General features: G+C 35.7%; 1 protein-coding gene across 1 annotated transcript; it reads left to right on the top strand.

Moving 5' to 3' along the window:
• The first annotated feature begins 17,062 nt into the window (after positions 1-17,062).
• On the top strand, positions 17,063-19,621 carry LOC120262089 (protein LOW PHOTOSYNTHETIC EFFICIENCY 1, chloroplastic). Its single transcript, XM_039270144.1, has one exon. The coding sequence runs from the start codon at positions 17,363-17,365 to the stop codon at positions 19,490-19,492; it is 2,130 nt and encodes a 709-aa protein (XP_039126078.1). The 5' UTR covers positions 17,063-17,362; the 3' UTR covers positions 19,493-19,621.
• The last annotated feature ends 5,059 nt before the right edge of the window (positions 19,622-24,680 follow it).

Raw genomic sequence — 24,680 nt, 5'->3', positions numbered from 1 at the left:
ATAAACGAGTGGGTACTTTGCGGTCGCCGACTCGCCGAACTCCATATCGACAGTCGTGTCGAATAGATTCGGCTGTCGAGATATGCAAGTTGAGATTAAAATACCCATTAAATAACAAACACTATTAATCGAACATAATTAAAGAACTTACCATGTCCAACGCGTCTTTTTCGTACCCCGCACATGAAGAATAATGCATGTATTCTTGTTTATCATTGTCAAGGACGACGACATGGAAGTGGCCATTCATGATTATCGGGAGGATGACAATTTGAACTTCATGCAAGTTGCGCACAGCATCTCCGATCATCGCCATAGTTGTTTCATGTGCATCATCCTGCTTTGACATAAACAGCGCCAGCGGTCTTGTGATGGAGGCGCGCTTCTTGTAAGGATATAGCACTTTGCTCAGCGACTTTTGTATTATGCATACAAAAGCGTCCATCACATCATCTGTGACCATCTCCTTCCCCTCAAGCAGAGTGTATAATTTGTCCCGTGTGGTGCTGACTGCGTCATTCTTCCACACGACAGTGCTGAGGTTAAACGATAACAGATATAATTATACCATATTCTAAATATTTAACTGATATTATCAATTTTCAAATGATATTATAAATAATTAAACGTTAAGTAGATAAATTAAATGATAATATATAAACATTTAAACACTATCATAAAAACGTTAAACATTATCATAAAAAATTTAAACACTATCATGAAAACTTTAAACTTACCTGTCCATACGGCAGTTGAGGAAGATCCTCATCAACTCCGGCTCGTATTTGTTAAGACACGATTGGCCAACCCATTTTTTCTTCTTCGAAACAAAGACTTGCCGAGCCGTCTCGTCCCATTTTTGATTGCCCTTGATCATCTCCCTCGTTGCTCGGTCGGGGTCTTCATGGGCACTGTCGTTGAGCCTTGACGGCGTTCAGCACCAGCAGTATCTTCCTTCGATGCGGGGATGGCGACAGCATCAACCGCGGACACATCCTTACATGGTTGTTGTTGTTATGGGATTGTGTCTGGCTTCGATGCGGGGACGACGACGACAACATCAACCGCAGACACATCCTTACATGGTTGTTGCTGTTGTGGGATTGTGTCTGGCTTCGATGCGGGGACGATGACAGCATCAACCGCAGACATACCCTTACATGCTTTTTTTGTTGTGGGATTGTGTTCGCCCGATGCGATGCGTCGGCCATGGCCACGGCCACGGCAACAGATTCAACGATCTTCTCAACCGTGTCCACGGCAACAGTATCAATGGGAGACACACCCTTAGCTTTTTCTTGTTCTTCAGGGATTGTTTCAATCTTTGATGCCGCACTCTCGCCAACCGGTTCCACCGGGTCGGGGATTTCGTTAAGAAGGGAGTAAACGATCTTCTCAACCGCGGCAACGGCCACATTATCTACGATGTCCTCCATCGTCATGGCCATGTCATCAACGGCGAGCACCCGATGAATGACATCGGCCGCCGATGATGTTGCTATTGTTTCATCGTCAGCCGGTGGTGGAGAGAGTGGCAGTATTGTTCTCCTTTTTTTCACAAGTCTCTTCGAATGTGGCCGTCTTGGAATGGCCACCCCGATGATGTCGTCGTCGTCAAATTCCGATGGCTCGTTCGTCCTGGGTGGTTCATTTCTTTGGAGGGACGACGAAGTCGATTGTGAACGTCCTTCCACTGCCTCAACACGAGCGACAAGTCGAGGAAACTTGGTCATCAATATCTGGCATGCCTGCATAAGAGTTGCAGTGACATCTTCGCCTAATGTCGTCGGTGGGGCTGCCACTGTCGGAGGGGTTGCCACGGTCGGGGGGCTGCCACAATTGGGGGTACTGTCGTTGTCGTGGTAGGGGGGGTTGATGCAATCTGGCGGGGTAGTGGAGGGCTTCTCTGGCGTCGAGGAATGCATGCGCGTGGTAGGCTGGAAGTAGGAGAACGGCGTTGAGCGTGCACGATAGAGGTTGCCTCTCATCCTGCCTTCGAGCAAGTGGTTCCGGAGCAATAGCATCCATCCGTCGGTTGGCCCCAACAAATGTTTCTTCTTTAGCACTCGCCGGAACCAGCTCAGGAAACTAACATATGTAAACCAAACAATTTCAGCGAAATCATTCAGTTTAAACTATAAAAACTATATTTAAACAGAGTTTTTATATATTAAACATTATAGAATATATTTAAACGGAGAACAAAATATTTAAACCTTTATGAATAAATTTTAAACTGTAAATAATAAAGTTAAACGCTAAATAAAATGTTTAAACATTAAAGACTTATGTTAAACATTGTCCATGATTTATTACCTCTTTTCCTTTGAGCGATGACAAGCTGGTTTCTACCGTTGCTTACTTCCGGTAACCACTTTCACCGTAGCACAGCATCCTTGGGATCTTGCCGAAACGAACTTTCTTTCCCGTTCCGGTCAGCTCGTAAAACCAGACGTTAAGCGCGACCGAGCAACCCTTAATATACCCTGTGTTGGTCTTCTTCCCGGAGCATCTATCTTGCACTCGAGCGGTTGCTTGTGGAATATCCTCCATAAGCCACTTGTGCGTCGCCTGCGCCCATGCGTATCGCCCCATGGCGGGTAAATCATCGACATAATCAACGATCCAGTTCGGAACCAAGCATGATGTATTTGGGAAGAGGACTGTACCTATGAGGTACACCATCAGGAGTTTGACAAAATTATCTTCTTCTCCCCTCTGTCGAACAAGTTGCACAAGAGTGCTCTTGATAGAGTCTCTGTGTCTCTCGTAGGTTTTTAACAAATACCTCCCTTCGAACGCTGAGCTGGTTTTATTCTTCTTCAACACGACTGCATCGCCATCATAACGCAGACCAAGAATGAGGGCCACATCTTGAGGCCTGAAACTCAGCAGGCTTTTCCCCGATCCTGAATTTATTGGTGTGGCCATCGTACCTTTGCAATAGAGAATCAAGAAGGGCCCTCTCTTGGTATATAGCTTCCAGCTCAGTGAATGCTACAAACGGTGTCCTTCGGATGATCTCCCAGTGTCGAGGGGTCATGTTATCTTTCAATTCAGCTAAGGTCTCCACTACCGGTGTCAAATAGCATTGCCCATTAACTAGGTTGACCGCCATAGCCACAAGCCTGTGACAATAACAACAAATTCAACATGCAGTATTCACAAATGTTTAAGTGGAAATATATGATGTTAAACGGTAACCTTCAGTTCTTAAACAGAGATATCAATTGTTAAACAGAGACCTACTTTATTAAACAGAGACAACAATACTTAAACAGAGAAAACAAAATTTAAACTGTAACATCTCATTTCTTAAACGTAAACCTCATTTGTAAAACTGCAACCATATCAAATGAAAGGGGAAACGTACATTATAAATATTACACAAATCATAACAATCGAAAAAACTATTTCGATAGTGTATACAGACGAAAATGCAAAACAAAACAAAACCCTAGCCAAAAAATTGCCCTGCAGACTAACAAAACTCCAGCCGAGAAATCCCCCTGCAGACTTCAATATCTTCCAACAAAAACAGAAGCACAAAACAAAACCGATAAATCTTTCTTTGTAACAGAATAGTTAACATAAAACCATACTCAATACCTTAGATTGCAAACTGATGAAATGCCAACTACTAGAGCGGGACTTCTCCTTCGAGATACCGGTGGAAAGGGAAAAGCTGCAATTACAGAGGCTGCGCCGATAGAGACAACTCGGAGGCGACTCGAAATGGAAAAAGTCGAAGATGCGAGTTGAGAAAAAACAAGTAAAGAGCTCCAGTAAATTCGTCTCTTGGGGTTACCCTACGGAAAAACCCCCACTTCCTCTCATACCGCCGAAATGGCTGCAGCCACGACTCCCCATGCAAGGGCATTTTTGTCTATAAAATTTGAAAATCACTCCATTGACATCCGTTACATGCTTTGGGGGTTTTAAAAACATAGAGTTAAAAAGGAAGGGGTTTTTGGGGATTGCAAAACTAACGGGGTGTTTTTGGCAATATTGAAAAGTTAGAGGGTTTTTTTGGCAATTTCCTGAAGAAATTACAACATTATAAGTTCTTTTAAAAGGCCATGGTTAAAATTTTATTAAAATTTCAAATTTTTTCCCACCGTTAATAATGAATTGTTTAAGTAAAATGTTTTTACAGTAGTTTCAAATTAATTAATTAATCTCCCACTATTTCAACTAGGAAAACAAAAATCATGGCTAACACATTATTTGGCAAATGGGTTCGACCAGGCTTTAGTCAGATGTTGTACCTTAAATAAAACTTATGTTTTAAAAACTAATTAACCCCCACCATCCCCGTTCCCCTTTTTTTTGTAATCCTAACTCCCCTGTACTAACTCCCAAATCTGGAAACCTCGATCTAATTGTCTTCCTCTCTAGATGACAGCTATCTTTTGGCCTCCCCCTTCCCCCCTTTTTTGTTTTAATCCTAACTCCCTATACTAACTCCCAAATCTGGAAATCTTGATCTCATCTTCCTCCTCAGTTAGCAGCTATCTTTTGGCCCTTTCTTGTTTCTGACTAACTTGCCTAAGTTGATCTAGTCCTCCTTAGTCTTCTCTCCCTCATCGCATCAAGGAACACTAACCATCTCTCTTCACTAAGGCTTCTTACAGCTTTGAATTTTATGGATTTTTTTTTTCTAATTTTTTTAATTTTTTATAAATTTATTTAATTACAATCTTGTTTTGTCATACTCAAAGTGAACACTATCCCAATCTCTCTTCACTAATTACAATCTCTCTTCACTAAGGCTTCTTACAGCTTTGAACCTATCCCAAGTGACATTGTTTTGTCATACTCAAAGTGAACACTTTATTATTCTTTGTAATAATTTTGTATTCTTTAATAATAAGTTAGTACATATCTCAAATAAATAATCTAATTTCATAATCCTATGATTTGGTTGAAACTAAAGCTCATTCACTCCAATCTTGGACAAAAAAGTGGATAAAGCCACTTATTTCAATCAATGTTGTAAGACTGGGTTGATTTGCCAACCTCTCATTTCCCAATATGTATATATATATATATATCATCCTTTTAATGTGAAGGCAGTGCTCAATAAAATTAGGTAATTTAATTTTTATCTATATATATATGTATGTATATATATATTTGTTTTACACCAAACACACTATTAGAATATTATATAAATAAAATAAATATTAATTTTATAATAATAAAAATAGAATTTTATTTAAATTATTAAACAACCTCTAATGATATTAATTTTTTGTTTATAAATAATGAATAAATTAGGCTAAATTTTTTAAAATGTAAATATGCAAAATATTTACTTAATCACTATTAAAAATTTATAGAATTTACATACTAATTTAATGACTTTTAGAAATGTTAGGGGTATATATATCTATATATTGAAATAGTGGATAAACCACATTATATTAAAACTAAAATGGCAAGTATAAGAAAAACTCACAGAGGAACAAAGTACAATATAGATAGGTGAGATCACTACGAAGAAGTTCACTAGATATGGAGACAATACTCGAAGCTACAGAGAGTACAAGTGGGGGAGTAGAACCAAGAAAAAGCTAGACTGCCTAGAAAATGAAAGACAACATAAAGCTTGTTGGAGATAATAGTAAAGAGGGGCTTCCAGGTAGTCCCTCAATATATGAGACTCATCAAGTCAAGTCGGTTTCTGAGAACATCGTCTACTACTAAGGATCACTCACCTCCTTTGTGTGAGACCTTACAAACTCTAAGCTTCTTTTGACTGTCAAGATAGATTCCTCTAGCTTGACTTTCTTTGTTGCTGAGACTTTTGTACGTACATATTTTTTAGTCATTAACCATAGTTCTCAGAACCGGTCTAGATATCAAACCGTTTGAAGCTCCATATCTTTAGTCAAACGGTTCAATATTCAGTCATTTGGGTCAATGTTGGGCTAATAAAAATATTTTTAAATATTATTTTAAAAAGTATAATATATAATATAATATATAATATTTATTATCATTTATTAGTTATGAAATAAATAACTTGAATGAAAAAACAAATTGTTAATTGCTTCATTATAATTATGAATTAGCAAAAAAAAAAAAATTAATAAAATAGGGAGAAAATAAAGAAACCAAAGTTTAAGATAACATCAAACTGTAAAAGTTCAAATTCAACATCAAATCTAATTCAATCCAATACATAACAAAACTTCAAAGTTTCAAACTAAACATCAAACCAAATGTAACATAACATCAAATTAATCCATATTAAAAATTCAGATTTAACATCAAACCATACTTAATTCAATACATAACAAAACTTCAAACTAAACATCAAACCATCCATAGTAATAGTTCAAATTTAACATCAAATCTAACTTAATTGAATACATATCAAATCTTCAAATTATACATCAAAAACCAAAGTTAACATCAACTAATCTATAATACAAGCTCAAATTAATATCAAGTTAAACTAAATCCAAAACATAACAAAACTTCAAACTAAACATCATATCAAACTCAATCCACCAATGACCAACGAGAAGGAGAACTCCAAATACTTATAAGATATGCTTAAATATCATTCGTTGCATTATAGTCATTATTATCAACATCGTCATCATCATTAAGAATTACATCCAAATTCAAATCATCTGCATTATAACAAAGTTTAAAATCTATGTGCATTGTATAATTTTATTTATGTATAACAACATTAGAATCTCGACTAATCAAATTTATCTATTTGAAAATTTTGAAAAAGCCAACATATCATTGTTTTGAATGTTTATATTGCAAGAAGCTAGGTTTTAAGTAGAATCCTCTAATTAAGAGCTTATCAAAGTTTTAGGCTCTTCTCCAAGCACCCAATATTCAATTTCCTCAAAATATTCAAAATTAATAGGATCAAAATTGTGACCTTTCAAATGATTCATATTTTTTTAAAAAAATTATTAGTCTTTTCTTGACTACAAATTATTGAATATCATAGAATCACAATTTTATACCAATAATAATTGTAAGCAAGCATAATTTATAAATAGTATTTTTGTTGAAGTCGCAAATTATAATGCATGTATACAAGATCATTCAACCTTTGTTGTTCCAATTTATCCTTTTCTTTGAGTGGATATGTTCAAATATGCTCCAATTTCGCTCACAACTTGAAGCACTACATAGTTGACTTAAAACACAAATTGCTAGGTTCTACAGTTTTGGTGTCTAAGCCCCATAGTATAACTTCCACTTATAAGAAAATGAGATATCACATTTAACTTAAGCATACATGTCACACCGGCCCCTTTTAACTGAGACGAATGTGGCACCCAACAGTTAAAACTCAATTTAGCTGGACATGCAACTAACACCACTGTAAAACAAACACACTTACAAACATGACTGACAACACTTAACACAAACTATAGGTTCAAATACATGTATACAAGAAACATAAATACTTAAATGTGCGGGCACAATGGCTATAGGACCACAACAAAAACAAATAAAAGGGAAGGAGACCCACCATAACCCTGGCCTTAACCTTGACTAGCTTTATACTCCTACCGATGACCTAGTAGGATCTTGCTCTTATAACTGTGGCACATTTCAATTAGTTGGTAGTGGCTACGTAATTTTAAATAAAACAACAATATAAAAAATTATATAAATATAAACATAGCTGAAAGATTTATTTAGTATCCAATTACAAGTATATAACGTATCAAAATTATATCACAGGTATAAATAGGAAGTTTAGCAAGTCGATCAAACGATCAGTGCTCTAGAAAACCTCTCTAAACTCCAGCCATGGTCGCGGCTAAGTTCATAGCCGTCAATGTCCTCATGCCCTTGACGTTGACCTATCGAGTTCCGTGTGGTGACTCCGGACTCTCATGCACATCCAATTAGGGCTCTACATGCCATCTGAAGTGGACAAATAAAACTTGGTCCTCCACACCATCTCTATAGGCTGGCCCTTGGGGACCCCCTACTACAATAGGCGGGTTACAACACCGTCATCATCCAAACCACCCTATTAAGAGCATTCTGGTTGTAGCCTAACACTTCAACTTATATGTTCAAGACCTGTAGGTGTATCAATAATGTAATCCATGTGTATAACATCACAAGGTTCTTATCCATGACAGACATTCACATATCGGGTATGAAATTTAATTTTACAAGTGCCGATGCCAAAAGCATGATAATGCATACAAAGATTCATAATTCATTCCAAACCCATTATACAAGTGTAGTTATGCAATGTTGTATATATAAGTACAAATACCGTAAATCACTCAATCACAAAGTAGGATCATGTAATTTAGCGAATATTAGATCTTAATTTGGCATGTTATAAAACATATTGTAAATTCTGAGTGAACAAAATACATAATAATTCATACTGAAAGATAACAGACATAATAACTTGTTCCACAACAAGATATAATATTAAATATGCTTTTAGACAATAAGTAAACAACCATTTCAAAATATTATTTTAGAAAACAGTTTCCATTACCAACTTACCTGCCATTCCTCAGGTTTCTCGCTAGATTGGGTTCTCAACAAGAACTCTCTCTCTCCTATGCCAAGACCATGACTTAGAAGCATAATAAAATAAAACCAAATAAATAAAACAACAGTAACAACTACACTGTATCCATATAAAAAAATAAATAAATAAAACAAAAGAAAAATGACCGCCTCTCTGAGTGGGCTCATTCTCCAGAACCGGCTCAAAACTTACTTTGCATAATCCAACTAGCCTCTAAACTTGGCTTAAACTTATCCAATTGGACTACAACTACTAGAATTGGGATTAAACTAACTTAATTTGGCCTAAACCCTCATGAACCAACTTGAACCAATCCCAATTTCACTGAATCAAGTTCAATTGAAACAATCAACTTTGAACCAATTCCAATTCTTATATAAAATCTCTTGAACCGGTTTGGTTCAACTAAACCCATTTCTAAATGAACTGGTTCAAGCTATAAGCATTGATCCATATTCTGAACCAAGCCCAATCAATTCTCAACCAACTCAACAATTTAAGCCCAACCGCAATCTCATTTTGATTTAATCAAACCTAGACCAAATCGACCCAACTGAACCCAACCACATCAACTTCAATTGCTTGAGCCAAATCTACTTAACTTAACCTGATTGGGTCAACCCAAATTAACTCAACTCAACCTCATTCTCAACTCAATTGAGTGAGCCAAACTTAAACCAAAGTGATTGAACCCAATCAACTTAACTCTTACTAATCTAATCTAACCATCTAGGCTCAAACCCACCGAAAAGAACTTGACTAAACCAAATCAATCTCAACCAAATCAAACCCACTCTTAAATTCAACCCACTTCAATTTTTTGATCAAGCCCAACACAACCAAGATGATTAAACTCAACCAACTCAACTAAACATGGTTACACCTAATCGCAGCACCCATTACTTGCTAATTATGATGTACCCTCCTTAATCATGACTACCATCATTCTCATCCTCAACTCTCCTCTCATACCACCAAATCCATCATCTAAATTTCAAATCCTTTTCTTCAACTTCAAACCATCATCGTCCATATCATCATCATCACCATCAATACATTTTTCACAACCCATCACCATCTCCAACAAACCACCCGCACATACATACACACACACATCCAAACATACACATCCTTGCATGAAAAATACAACAAACCAAGAAAAAACTTTTATTGAGTGCTGCTCCGGCGAACTCCCTCCGATGATCTCTAAACTCTTCTCCTCAAAGCCTCCTATTCATCTTTTCCTTTTTTCCATGGTTTTGGAACTCTATTATTGGGATGATGAAACCCTTTAGTTGACACAACTTTTCTCCTTTTCTCTTTGTTCATTTTCTGCCAAAATTCTCTTTCAGTTCCTGATAATAAAAGTATCACAAAATAGTCCTTGAAAAATCACCAATGGTCCCTATGTCATAAAACAGTATTTTCAAAAGATCCCTGCCAACTTACCTCTCAGTCTTTGGTCTCCGGAAACACTTCAAATCAAATCCTCTTATCTGCTCCTTAGTCTAAAATCTTCTACAAACTCTCACATATAAGTCCTTTTGTTTTTCATTTGGGCTTTTAAATATAAAAGGCTCATCTTTACAGCCCTGATGTAACTTTAATTTTACCACGAAGGTAAAATCCAACGGGTCGGGGTATTACAATACAAAATAAAAATATATAAGAAAAATGATGAGATCATGAAGGAGCTTATACTTGGAGCATCAAATTAAGATTGGACATAACAAACCTTTTACCAAAGTCTCCAAATGCTATCCTAAAAAGCTTAATCTAATTTGTCAGCTTGGCTCTCAAATAAGAATTTTAATTAGAATATCTTTCAAAAATATCTAATGAACCATATATAGTAGGCTTATGCTTTTTCATCTCCTAATTGGTGTACTAGAATCTTGAATTCAATCAATGGCTAGCAACAAAAAGATTTTTGTGCAAATGCATATTTTATTGAGATTTTTTAAAAAATCTTCAAATAAGGCTCAACCCTCTTCTTCCTCTAAAATATTTTATGCATTTCTTCTCTAGTTTTGTTAATAGCCTTGTATAGATACATAATAGTTTTATGGTCACCATCAACAATGCCCAAACCACACACAAGAGGCTTAGTGGCTTTCACAATCATAATGCATTATTTCCAAAAATAAAAACCCAAAACAAAATCAAAAGATACATGCAAGCACCAACTATTTCTCACTTGTTTACTGTGAAATGCATGAAATGTATTTGAAGGGAATGATAGGCTATGGGAAAGTTATGACTAGAAACATGCACATCAATATTATGGGATATACCTATTCTGATTGGGCTACAAATACTCTTGTTCGTCAATCTAATACTAATAGTCAATCTACTACCGGTCATTATATATGCGTTGGTGGTAACCTAGTCTCTGAAAAAAAGCAAAAAGCATATAGTAGCTCAATCTAGTGCTGAAGCTGGGTATTGTGCTATGGCCATAGCAGCTTGTGAGCTTACATGACTTTTTTTTTGCAAATCTAGGTCAACAATGTATTATTACTGCAATGACACTTTTTAGGATTATTAGGTCATCATACATATTTATATCTGACCATGTGTTTCATGAAATGATGAAACATATTTAAATGAATTGCTACTACATTTATTAGCAACGTAGTCTAAGCTTATTAATACCCATTATGTGAGAACTATTAACTAAATTTATAATGCTTGGCCTATATATTAGGCTTGTTCCTAGAGTAGTATGGTATTTTTGTGTTTTTGTGGCGATTTTCTAAGAGAGTTTTAGGGATTTTCTCTTATTTGTATGATCTTTCAAAACCAAACCTTATCTTATTCAATCAACTATTCTTTTCCATGCCAATCCCTCTTTGAGTCATCTTGGAGTGAGAATCTCCTTCTCTTTCCTTTCTTTCACCGAGAATCAAGGTAAGGTCTTTCATATTATCTATTTTGAGCCCTTTTGGATCATGGATTAGTGGCCATTAAACAAGAATCACCTACACCCATTCTTGTTAACCCTTGTTTGGTAACTAGAAAATGTATAATATTTTTTTTCCAAGGGAATAAGATTCCCCTCAACGGGGAAATACCATTTCATCCAAAATTGGGTGGATTACTCTTTTCTTTCTTTCAAAATTACCTTTTTACCCATATTGTAAAAGTTTAGATCTTTCTTTCTCCCCTTTTTTCCAATCTCCATTTGATCTCAACTACTCCCGATCTCTGGACTTATCCCCAAACTCTCAAATTTATCTCCAAACTCTCGAGCTCATCACCAATTTTTCCTTGACCTATCAAATCTTTCTCTCATCTGTTTGAAATTGGGCACTAACATTGGCAAGGTTTGGTGTCACTCTTGTTTAATTATTTTTTATATATATTTTTTCTATCATTAAAAATATATTCATGTTCTCATGCTATTAAACATTGCCATTTTTTAAATGAGTGCCAACTAAGCATGAGTTTGGGATTATTGATCTTTATTGTTGTTATTCCTTTTATAGATTGAGGAAAGTTTATAAGGTTATTTTAGTTGTTGTTCCTTTCCTAATATTCTCTTTGATGATCTTATTATTGCTTGTTTTATTGGATTTATGATCCTATTTGTTCATCTGTTGTATGGTGGTATCATTGTTCTCTTAGATCAAATTGGAGTTTGTATGGTTCCCATTATGGGCTATCTTTAGATGGAATAAGAAGAATAATTATCATGTAATGACAATGAATCAATTATTGAATGCACATATAATTCCAATAGCAGTGATGTTGAAAATAATGCACAATGGAATAGGGCTCATCAAAATTGTAAAGAAATTAAGTTCAGAATAGATATAGGCTTATCAAAGGAATACTGCATAATGATATATATAACAATTATATTTTTCCAAGTGGTCAAGAGTTCTTGGCTATTTGTTATTTTGCATGTGGGTGCAATGTAAATAGTCAAGTAGCATGGCAATAATTTTTTCTTTTTCTTTTTGTTCTTTCTTTTCCTACAAAAGATGCTTAGATAGTTCATAGATCATTCTAAAGCATTTTAATTCTAAGATCTTTGCAGCTTTAATAAAAAACACCTCTGGTGGTATATATCCAACTAATTCAATTTTAATAGCAATAATAGATTAGGAGAATGAAAAATTAAAAACATATCACAAGAAACATAAATTATGATAGGGCATTACACGCACCTTCTTTGATGTCTAAGAATGCAACAACATAGGCAACTTTTAAGATAAAAGCTAGCAAACACAAGTTAAGTGGATTTTGAGATTTCCAATTAAAAAAACATATATGGTAAATACCCATAAGCAGGATGGTTTTTTCTCCAATTATATTCATAAGAATTATGCATAATTCTATATCACATGGGCTAATTACGCAACATATATGCATATTTTTTTTGTTACATAGATGTCCACAAATATATTAATGTACCCATAAGCAGAATGCTTTTTTTTTTTTATCTTTTTTTTGGTTGAGTAGACTAAATTTTTAGGTTTTTCTTTTCATGTAGGGATGGCAAACATCCCCAAACCAAACCCGATTCAAGTTTGAAGGGGAAAACCCCCTTTGATTGGGATTCAAGTTGGGTTTGAGTAAAACATGACAACTATGAAGCAAGGGTGGGACGAGTATGGGGATCTTGATACCCAACCCAAACTCATCCTTGAACCCAACCCAAAAAGTAAAATTATAAAAAATACCCATATGTCATATATATACCTATATGTAAACATTATATTAGCAAGTGGAGATACTCATGGATTGGGAGATGATCGATGATTAATAGTGGCCACTTAAAAAAAAATAAAAAAGAAAAAATTATTATTTGGATTAAAAATAAAACTAAACTTCATTATTTTGGATTGACATTTTCAATTTTTATTTTTTATATTATGGGTGGTTTGTCAAAAAAATTTATTTGTCATGATTTTATAACATTATATGTGATTAAATATTTTTTGGTAATCCATTCAAGATATGAGAAAAGAATCTAAATTGGAAATGGGTGGGTATCCCTACTGATTCTGAGATACAATGCATCACCTCAAGAGTGATCTTAGAAGCCAACAAAAATATGGGTTTTTATTTTATATTTGAAAATGTGTAGCTAGCCTTTGCAACAACCCCATTCCTAACTATGACAGTAGTTTAGTTTGGGGATGATTTCTTGGCTAATCCTTTTCTATATTGGATTTTATACACAGCCCTGAAACTCTGGTTTTCTTAAAGATTTATATTAAACCGTTTACAATATGAAAAACTTGTTTATTGGTATCTTTCCCTGCTGTGAGATCATTTTTAAAATGAGTATCTCAAATGTGATGTTTTAAGTTAATTAGTTTCCTTTTTAATCACCGAGTAACTGTCTTAGCCAATGATAAAGTAACTATGTTACTTACTTTTCTTCTCGTTTCACCCATATCATGATTGTAAGAGCTATTGCATGTTAGGAGCTTATGCTAGCTAGGCTCCATCTCTCTTCTATCTTTTCCCTTAAGTTATTACTTTCTTAGACTATGTTCCTATGTTCTAACTTGTTATTTGTAGATCCACATGTGTGTAATTAGTGGTTATTATTGTTATTTCTAGCACTATTTTCTACACTTTTGAACTGTTATAGTTTAGTTGATTCTATATTTCCTTATGTTGCATTTTGAATGCATTTTATATATGTGCTCTTACCTGTAATGGAGGTTAACGACATTATTTTACCTTTGTAGAGTTTCAAGGTAAGATGGATGTTCATGTCACCTAATTTAGAATATCACGGCAATTGCCAAGTTCTCAGTCATGGGTCAGAGCATTACAAAATTGTAGATATGTTCACCAAAGATTTGGTGTATACTGAGTTTTATTAGCTGTTGAGCAAGCTTGGACCCGTATTCGTTGGATCTCACTTACAAAGTATTGGAGAACATTTCTATGTCTATTAATTACTTATTTGTTATCTAGGTTAGTTGTGATAGATATGGATAATTTGTGCAAGTCTAAGCCTTTACAATTGTATATGAATATATCTAGGCTAAATTAATTTGCTTGTCATAAACTTAAGAGCTCTTTAAAAAAAAAGACTAGAACCAATCTCCTATATATTCATATATTATGTATATGATCAATATAAATAAATTGTGTTTCTTCATATAAAGGTTTCCTTTTTTCCTTTAAATTCTTCACTAATTGATCATGAAAGCAAGTTTACATTGAGTGTTTTCCACACATCACCATTAGCATGAAAACAAGGTAATTTTGGAATTATAGAAATTGATAAATTAAGTAGATATTTACAATGACCGCAAGGGAATTAACAACAAGAATTTACTAGTAATTGCATGTATCACAAAGAATACCTCTATGTGGTATTTGGTTGTGAATGTGGATAAGATAATTATACATTTCATAGTTTGGTTGTTTAGGGTAAGAAATATCATATACAGAGGCGGATTCAGGATTTCTACACTATGGAGTCCATATATGTATATTAATGACTCTTTTGGTGCAAATAAATAATTGCCTAATAATCATATCTTTTATTCGATTAAATAGAGTTGGTATACATGTAAATAAATTTTTGTTCATGTTTTGAAAAATAATATTAAAATAACACTTAAATACATTTTTTTATAAATAGAAGTCATTAATTAATAGACAGGAGGATAATGTTGCAGAATCGAATCATGTCAATATATTGTAGCACAAAAAAATCATTAATTAATAGCATGAATAACTAGATCAATGACATATATATATATATATATATATATATAGACTACACAAATGTTGTTTACCTTTGTCCATGAAACAAGGCTCTAAAGCAATGTGGGAAGACCATCTTGGCATCCATTATCCAGGAAGATCAAACATCAAAGGTCCTCCAACATCGCTAACCCCGTAGGTGTGGTTTGTTAATCCCGTTAAGTGGGGTTAACTTCGAGACACCGATTCGGGATGATACACACACACACACACACACACACACACATATATATATATATAAGGTATTTTTTTTTTAAAAGAATTGCGGTCCATGGACCCCACTTCTCAAAATGTAGATCCGCCATTGATCATATACTTAAAATGCGATAACTTAGCCTATTCAGTTAGCTATATGTTATTTCAAAATTTTAATTATTTTTTTTGCTTATTTTATTATAAAAATTTTAAATAAGATATATAAATAAATATGATTAAGAGATAGGGAAAGAGAGGAGAAGGTGGTTGATTATAAAGACCTAACAAGCCAGATTAAAAGAATTGCCGGCACGGTATGCAGGTCTTGAACTTTCCCAAGTGGTTGGTATACGTATTGTAGCACCGTGCTTGTGCAAGGGTCATATCATGCAGGACTATATTGGCCCATGGGCAATACGGCCTGGTCAATACTTTGATCGTAAACTGTCACAAACTTCCGGGGAATAATAGGTAATTTTCCCCCAAAGAAAATCAATATATTGATATTTTTATTATCTATATATTCTATACTAAACAAATCTGATAGGAAAAAAAATTTCAAAAAATAAAAAGTAAAAAAAATTGGAAGCCCTTGTTTGACACCTTGTGATGAAAGTTAAATTTCTACATGCTTCCAATGTTGTCAAAACCGGACCGGCCAGGCCGGTTCGACCGGAAAAACCGGGACCCGGCCATGAAGCCAGTCCGGCTACCCCTTTTGACTCGGTGTTGAGATAACCCGGTCAAAAACAGGTGACCAGGCTGGTTAACCCAGAAACCGGTTGACCCGGCCGGATCTACCGGGTTAAAAAAATTAAAAATTTCAAAAAAAAAATGAAAAATTTCTATGGCGTGAGAAAGTGAGATTTTTCATATATCAATTATAAAAAATTTCTATGGCGAGTGGCTTCAAGCAACGGCGGCGAGCGCGAGAGAAACAAGCGAGAGAAACAAAGGCAGAAACTAGAGAAAAACCAGAAGAAATGTGAGAAAGACTCCGGTGGAGACCACTAGATCAGAAGAAATGAGAGAGAGACGTGAGAAAAAGAGAGAAAGATAGAGCACTTTTAAAGATTTTTTTTTCCCCTCGTTGAAGAGTCCCGAGACAGGAAGGATTTTTTTTTAAATTTTTTTCTTCTTTGTGAGTCCCAAGAGAGAAGTGCGAGAGACGATTAGGGCTTTTAAATATTTTATTTTTTTAATATTTTATATAAAACTAAAACTTTAAATATTAAATTTAATTATATTTTAAACATTTTTAAAATCAACGAATATACATAAAATAAAATTTTAAAATAACATATTTAATTAATTGTGTTTTTTTAATTATTAAAAATATAAGTTATATTATTTTTTTATTATTATTAATTATTATAATATATTTTTTAATATTTTATTATTAACCCCGGTTCAACCTCGGTTCCACCCTTGACCCCTGAATTTGATTGGGTCAATGTCCAGGCCGGGTCTGACTACCTTGCTTCACAAAGCACATGTCCTGTTTGGCTGGTTGTGGAAGCTGGACCAAAGTAAAATGATAAGAGGAAAATTGGATTCACCCTCAGTCTCTATGCGGGTGAGAAGTTGTGAACGGCAGCCAAGCCCGCAACCGATTGCGAAGCTCATAAACCCTCAAATTCAATCTACAGAAGTGAAGCACAATCTGCAGAAACTCTAAGAAATTCTCCACAAGTTGAGCTCCCTCATCTCCTCCTCAACCATCAAGGTACTATCATGGCGTTTTTGCTCCCTCTTGTTAGCGTACCAGAAGACTGTTATGATTAAATACCACCATTGATGTCTGTTCTTGAGGGTTCTCTTCTTGAATGAGCTTGGCCTCGCTTTAATTTTGCTTCTCTGTGTGTTTGTTTTGCCAAAATGCAATCTTTGAGTGGTTTCACTTGTAAAGGTACCTCCTTGGCCACCAGCCATAGAAATTTTGAGACATTGATAGTCCCCTCTTCCTCCTCCTCCTGTCCCCCGTTCTCCCTTTTGTCAATGAGGACGAGGAGGAGGAGAAGGATTGGCTCTATGTTGGATTACAGAAATGGTTATCTTCCTCAGAAAAGGAGTTCTTTTGTGTTTGCTTTGTCATTAGAGCAAGAACCTGTTGGTGGGTGTGTTAATGAGAGGGAGGATGTTAGCTTGGATACTTTGGAGGGAGTGAAAGATGATGGAGAGGAGAAATTGGCTGTTTTACAGGAGAATTATCAATTCAGACAAGAAAAGGTGGATGTTAGGGCACTGGCATTGAGCATACAGGATGCTAAGACATCAGATGATGTCGAGGCGGTGTTCAAGGATTTGGGATTGCATCCTCTTCCTGTTTATTCTTCTATCATTAGAGGATTTGGTAATAATAAAAGGATTGAGCCGGCAATTGCTCTGTTTGAATGGTTGAAAAGGAAGGAAAAGGATACTGGTGGACTGATTGGTCCCAACCTTTTCATTTATAACAGTTTGTTAGGTGCTATAAAGCAAGCCAAGCAATTTAGCAAGGTTGATGAAGTCATGAAAGACATGAAATTGCATGGTATCATTTCGGACATTGTTACTTACAATGCTTTGATGTCAATTTTTATTGAACAAGATCGACCTGATCAGGCTCTTGATGTTTTGGTTGATATTGAGAAGAATGATCTCTCACCATCACCTATTACTTACTCAACTGCATTGCTTGCTTACAGGGAAAAGGAGGATGTGAGTAGTGCCATTGGATTCTTTGTAAATTTGAAAGATAAATATAAACAAGGAGAAATTGGGAAAGATGGAGAGTATGATTGGCAGAATGAGTTTGCTAAGCTTGAGAATTTCACAATTCGCATATGCTATTTGGTGATGCGGCAATCACTTGTAAAGGAGGATAATCCAACTACGAAGATTTTCAAACTAATCCATGATATGGATGAGGCAGGATTACGGCTAGGCCGAAAAGAATATGAGCGACTCGTTTGGGCATGCACTCGGGAAAGCCATTATGCTGTTGTCAAAGAATTGTATAGAAGAATAAGGGATACTAAGGGCAAGATGAGCTTATCAGTCTGTAATCATGTAATATGGTTGATGGGGAAGGCAAAGAAATGGTGGGCAGCTCTTGAAATATACGAGGAACTGTTGGACGGAGGACCTAAACCTAATAATGTATCCTATGAGCTTATCATTTCTAATTTCAATGTACTTCTGAATGCTGCTAGGAGAAGGGGGATATGGAGATGGGGTGTTAGATTGCTCAACAAGATGCAAGAGAAGGGATTGAAGCCTGGAACCAAAGAATGGAATGCTGTTCTTGTTGCATGCTCCAAAGCATCAGAAACTACTGCTGCCGTGCAAATATTCAAGAGAATGGTTGAGCAAGGAGAGAAACCAACTATATTATCTTATGGGGCATTGCTTAGTGCACTCGAAAAGGGGAAGCTGTATGATGAAGCACTTCAAGTTTGGGAACATATGTGTAAAGTGGGTGTTAAACCCAACTTACATGCATACACAATTTTGGCTTCTATTTACATTGGGAAAGGTAGGCCTGAAATGGTCGATGAGATTCTTCAAGAAATGTCTTCGTCTGGGATTGAACCAAGTGCTGTTACTTATAATGTGATAATCACCGGTTGTTGTAAGAATCAGATGAGCAGTGCTGCATTGGAGTGGTTTCACCGTATGAAAGTGAAAAATGTTAAGCCGAATGAGATTACATATGAGATACTGATTTCAGCTCTTGCTAGTGATGGCAAACCTAGAATCTCATATGAGATGTACTTGCGTGCTCGAAATGAAGGCTTGAATCTCTCAACCAAGTCGTATGATGCCGTCTTTGAGTCATGTCGGATTCATGGTACAAGCATAGACCTCAATGATTTAGGACCTCGACCTCCAGAGAAGAAGAAAGTTATAAAAATACGAAAAAATTTGACTGAGTTCTGTCACTTGGCAGGTCTACCAAGGAGAGGTAAGGCATTTGATAGGACAGAGTTATATGCATCGCAAACTCAAGATAATCAAATAACATAATTGTGCTTTTATTGATCCTTTCATGATGACTTTTCATTGTAATGTATGCATTGCACTAAATTATGTTTTCATGGAACTGCGAAGAGAAGGGTCAATCTGTCAACAAGTTATGCTTTTTTGTCTTTTGAATCTTGTGTTTCAATCTATCATGGATATGTGTAGGACTTACTAATCAAATTTATCATTAGTTTGCATGTGCTACTTATTTATGCATAGTTAAGTATATGTATCCCTTGAATCCCAAGTTTAAATGATATTTTGGTACAAAGAACTTACAACTAGTTTGAATGTTCTTCTTTTTTCTTCTTCTTCTTTTTTTTAATTTTAAACCAATCAAATACGGGGTTATTATATATCATAATAACATGTTAAGTATTTTAATTAATGATTTGATTCTTAGGGATATTTGATAACTTTTGTGTGGCCAAATACCTCCTTATTAATAAATATATCGTCTTAAAAGTTTTTAAATGTTAGAAGATGGTAAATTTGAGTGCTATATATACTAAAAAGTTACAAAGAATATGATCCATAAGACTATTCGATAATATTTGTTTCATAATTATGATACTTTTTCAAAAGGTAATCAATTAAAACAATTTTTATCATAAAATATACCAATAGAATTTTTATTTTGTGTAAAATAAAATTGTGTTTATAGTAATTTATTTTTATGAGAGAAATATCCTTTAATTAATAATTGTTTTAAAAGTGTATTTTGGTTATAAAATACTCAAATAAAATGTTATAAACATATAATATAGGGAAAATTACTGTTCACCCCTCGTAATTTTCAAAACTTCCCAAAACCCCCCTCTTACTTTTACACACCCCGGACAGCCCTTTCGTTAGTGTTTAACTTCCCTTTTACCCCCTACCGTTCACTTCAAATGGGTCCATGTTGTGAAATCCCATTTTTGCCCTTGAAAATGGTGGGGAAAAAAAAGCGCCAAAATCACATCATGTCCCAACCTTTTCAAGGGACTTTCTGCTTTTGGTTTCGATGAGCAATGCCTAGAAGTTGCATTACATCTTGTTCTTCTCCTCATTTCTCCTCATTTGGTTTGTTCGACTTCGACTCTGCGGTTTCGTAATACTGGGTGAGAATCTCTTCGTTCTATCATTTTCGACCATTCTGCGGGTGTTTATTATGGAGGGTTTTTGTGGTAATGATAGATGTAAATCTGTTTCAGAAAACGAGTCTGGGTGAAGTTTATCATACCCAAAATATATAAATGGGTTTCTCCAACAGAAAATGAAGTTGATTTCCATCGGATTGGTCAAGTGCACTCCATCTTCAAATGAGCTGTAGTCGATCTTGTTGTCGAGACAGACGATGTGCCATTTGTCGAATCCTACTGAAAACGAGTTCATTTCGTTGTAAAGTTCTTCTCGTTTATGGTTATCTAGTTGTATATTTTAAATACTGTTTATCTCTTTGCTATTATCTGTTTAAATATATTACAAATTTGTTTAATAATTGTCGTCTCCGTTTAAATTTATCTTTACTTGTTTAACTATTCATATTAACGTGTAAATTCTCAAAGTCTCTACATAAAATATTGATCTTTTTCGTTTGAACTGAAGTGTTGGCAAGTGGCAAGGTTATGGTATCCCGTACATAAGAATTAATGACGGCATTAACTCTTGTGCACGGTAACATAAATATCCCGAACACCGCTCGTTGTGATCGATCAATCTCGGTCCCATCGTGTCGTTTCACTTTTTTTCTCATATATGAAGCGTCAACTCGCTGTGGACTTCACACCATAAATGGCGAGGAAGAACCCTTCCCATGGACAACCACTCCTCGTCAGTCCCTCATCCTCCTCCTCCTCCTCATCTGCTTCTTGTGTATGATATTCACTGGAGTCGGATCGAAAATTCGAAGATCAATCTCTATCTTAAAGGATGTCTCATGATCCTCCCTCATCTTGAGAATCGATCGCAGTAATCACGCAACAAGTTAAACTATCTTTTTCTTGCCCAAGTCGAAATTCCCGCATAATTGCTTGAATGCAGAGGATTCTCCAGCGGTGGATGACGGACAAGCAATTAAGCGGGCATTTCGACTTGGGTAAAAAAAAAGTTTTCACTTATTGCGTGATTACGGAGGATTCTCTAGAGGAGGAAGATCATGAAACATCCTTTAAGACGGAGTTGATATTTATCACTGAGAATTGTTCTTACTGCTAAAGAACCTTTCAGTCGATCAGTACAAATATTACTTTTCGTGTTTAACTCTCGGGGATCTTCGCTAAGTCGGACCATGACGCATCTGATTAATAGACATTTTTATGAATGTGTTTGCTTAACCTTTTTAATGTGTTGCGTTCTACGTCAGTGCGGGGTTTAAGTTGATGCGCATGTTATGCAAACCGCAGTGAGCATTCGAATGTACAGGGTACTTGGTGAGTCAAACCGAAATCTTAATAGATCTAACGAGGGTCGACTCGCGAGTGTCCAAGGTCCGAGAAGACGTTGTAAATGTTGTAAATGTTTTATTTTAAATGAAACAAGCTTATTTGAGTGTGAACTTCTGATATTTAATCAGATTCTCCATTATAAACGTTTAAATTTTTTAAGCAAACAAACTTATTTGAGTGTCAACTTGTGATAACTTGTGAAATTTAAACAGAGACATAGTAAAAACAATTTGAGAAACAAAAAAGGGCATTGTAAACAAAACAACAATTTAAACAATAATCGATTTACTCTTTAAACAATGACAACGGTGTTTAAGCAAATACATAAAGATGTTTAAACAGTGACCCAGGAGGTACCCATCTTCAACGCGATGTCAGTGAAAACATTCAATTTAAACAATAACATATATTTTAAAACAATTAAATCACTATATTTAAACGGTTTACATATTATTTAAATGATATAGAATTTATTTAAACAGTTAACCGTTATTTTAAACACTATATGTATCGGTTTAAACATAAAAAGCTTGACGTTTAAACAGAGACTCATGATAAGGTGAGAACTTTCATTCGAGCGATGACAATATGGCTTCCTCGTGACAGTGACATATATTTCCTTTTTTGCCCTTGGGATGGAGGGAAAAATACCTCCCAAAGTCCCAATCACATCACATCACGTCTAGTCTAACCTCTATGCATACAACTGTGCACTTTTTTGTTTGCCTTTTTTATTGTTGTTTGTTCTTTACATCTTCTTCTTCTTCTTCTTCTTCTTGTTCTTCTTTTCATTTGGTTTGTACGATTTGGTTTTCGGCCGATATATTATGGAGAGTTTTTGTGGTATTGCTAGATACAACGGGGAGGGAAGAGTTCTAATGTTCACGACTCAGATTTCTTGGGAGTTGGTGTTAGCTGAGATATATGAGCGATGGGGTCTCGAAGTTTCTCTTGTCAGAGTGAAGTTTATCACACCCGATGGATATAAAACGGTTTGTCCAAATGAAAACGATGTTGACTTCCAGTGGATGTGTCGCCTGCACTCCATCTTCAAATGTGCTGTAGTTGATCTTGTTAGTCGAGATGCATAATGTGCCATTGTCGAATCCTAATGAAAAACGAGTTTTTACTCGTCAGAAGTTCCTTCTCTTTTATTTGATCCAGCTAGTATATGTTCATTATTGTTTAAGTATAACGATCAACGGGTTAAAAATCTTGTACTATTCATTTAAGTTAATTGTTCACTGTTTAACTATTTAATTTAACGTTTAAATATTTACTTTATCACTTAAATAGTCTATTCTCTGCTTAACATATTGATCTTTTCATTTAACCCAAGCGTCTAGGTGGAATTCGGATTCTCGCAAGCGCTCCCTGCTCAACCCCATGGTGACCTCGACGGTGTGGGATGTCTTCCTTCCTCGCCGATTATTCCGACGTCGCTGCTGGATATCGGACAATGTTTTGACGGTGTTGAACATTTCGTGGACGATTTCAAATTTTTGCAATCAAACGGAATTTTAACTTCAAATTCATAAAGAACGAAAAAAACATTGAGCGATCGTGGATGCCCTGCCGATGGTTGTCATTAGCGCCTTCACGCATCAAAAAGAGTATAATAAAAATACTTTTCAAAAATCAAGACAATCAACCCGCACACACTAGCGGTCATGGAATAGGTTCAAGGCCACATCCGAAAAGCGCCCAAAAATGGGTAAGCGCATCGAGTGATTCGAAGCTTCAAGGACCGCCCTCAGTACATGGCCATCGACATTCAAAAAGACATGTTATGGAACATGGTGTCCACATACCATACAAGCGAGCTTTGGTTGGGAAAAAGAGCATGCCCGGGTGGTCCTCGACTCAGCAGTGACATCTCCACTACGACTTATTGCTTTGGTATGTGGATAAGGTGGTCGAGACAAACCCCGGCAGCGCTGCAATCGTGGGAAAGAGACGGTGATCGCTTTTAAACGTGCATTCTTTTCTTTCAGCCAGGTATCGTGAGATTCAAGAGAGCTTGCAGTGCAGTCAAGCTTTCTCGATGGTACCCACCTCCTTGAAAGTATCGGGGTACACTCATCGAGCGCCACAGGAAAGATGGAAACAATGGTTTTTTTCCACGCCGCCTTCGGTAGATAGTCGACAACGAGACCAACGCCCAATTGGACTTGGTTCATATCCAAGTTAGGCGATGCTTTATACTGAAGAAGGAGATTATAATGAGATAATTACCTTCGTGTCGGACGAGTCCAAGGCGCTGTGAACGCAATTGCAGAGTCTTCCCTTCTTCGCCATACGCATACCGCCTTCGACATTTGGAGGCCAATTTTATGAAAGCCAATGTCAGACTTGGGAAGGCATTGAGGGAGGAATGCTGGTCTATATGCTTTCGCATTGCGTGGGCATCCACGGCTAAAGAATTCGATGATACCGTAAATGAACTGCATGTCACATCACCCGAAGCCCATCACTGGTTGATTAATAAATCGGATATGGTACATTGGTCGAATTATCTGTTCAGAGATGATCGTTGGGGTGAGATGTATTGAAATGTCGCGGAGTCGTTCAATGCTTGGATCAAAGAAGCTCGTCATTTACCGGTGACGAAAATGGTCGACTCTATAAGGTCTGCGAATGTTGATTTACACTTAACATTAAGTGTTACCCTTTAAACATTTCCATATTTGTTTAATTAAAATTGTCTGACTTTAAATATTAATTTAATCATTTAAATATTTACCATACTGTTTAAACAAGTT

This window comes from Dioscorea cayenensis, chromosome 5, assembly GCF_009730915.1.
Source record: "Dioscorea cayenensis subsp. rotundata cultivar TDr96_F1 chromosome 5, TDr96_F1_v2_PseudoChromosome.rev07_lg8_w22 25.fasta, whole genome shotgun sequence".
NCBI classification, from domain to species: domain Eukaryota; kingdom Viridiplantae; phylum Streptophyta; class Magnoliopsida; order Dioscoreales; family Dioscoreaceae; genus Dioscorea; species Dioscorea cayenensis.
Note: the sequence above shows the minus strand (reverse complement) of the source record. Positions and strands in the feature narration are given on the sequence as shown.

What these genes read in the sequence shown, in the direction of transcription:
- LOC120262089 (XM_039270144.1), top strand. Translation starts at nt 17,363, where the DNA reads ATGCAATCTTTGAGTGGTTTCACTTGTAAAGGTACCTCCTTGGCCACC.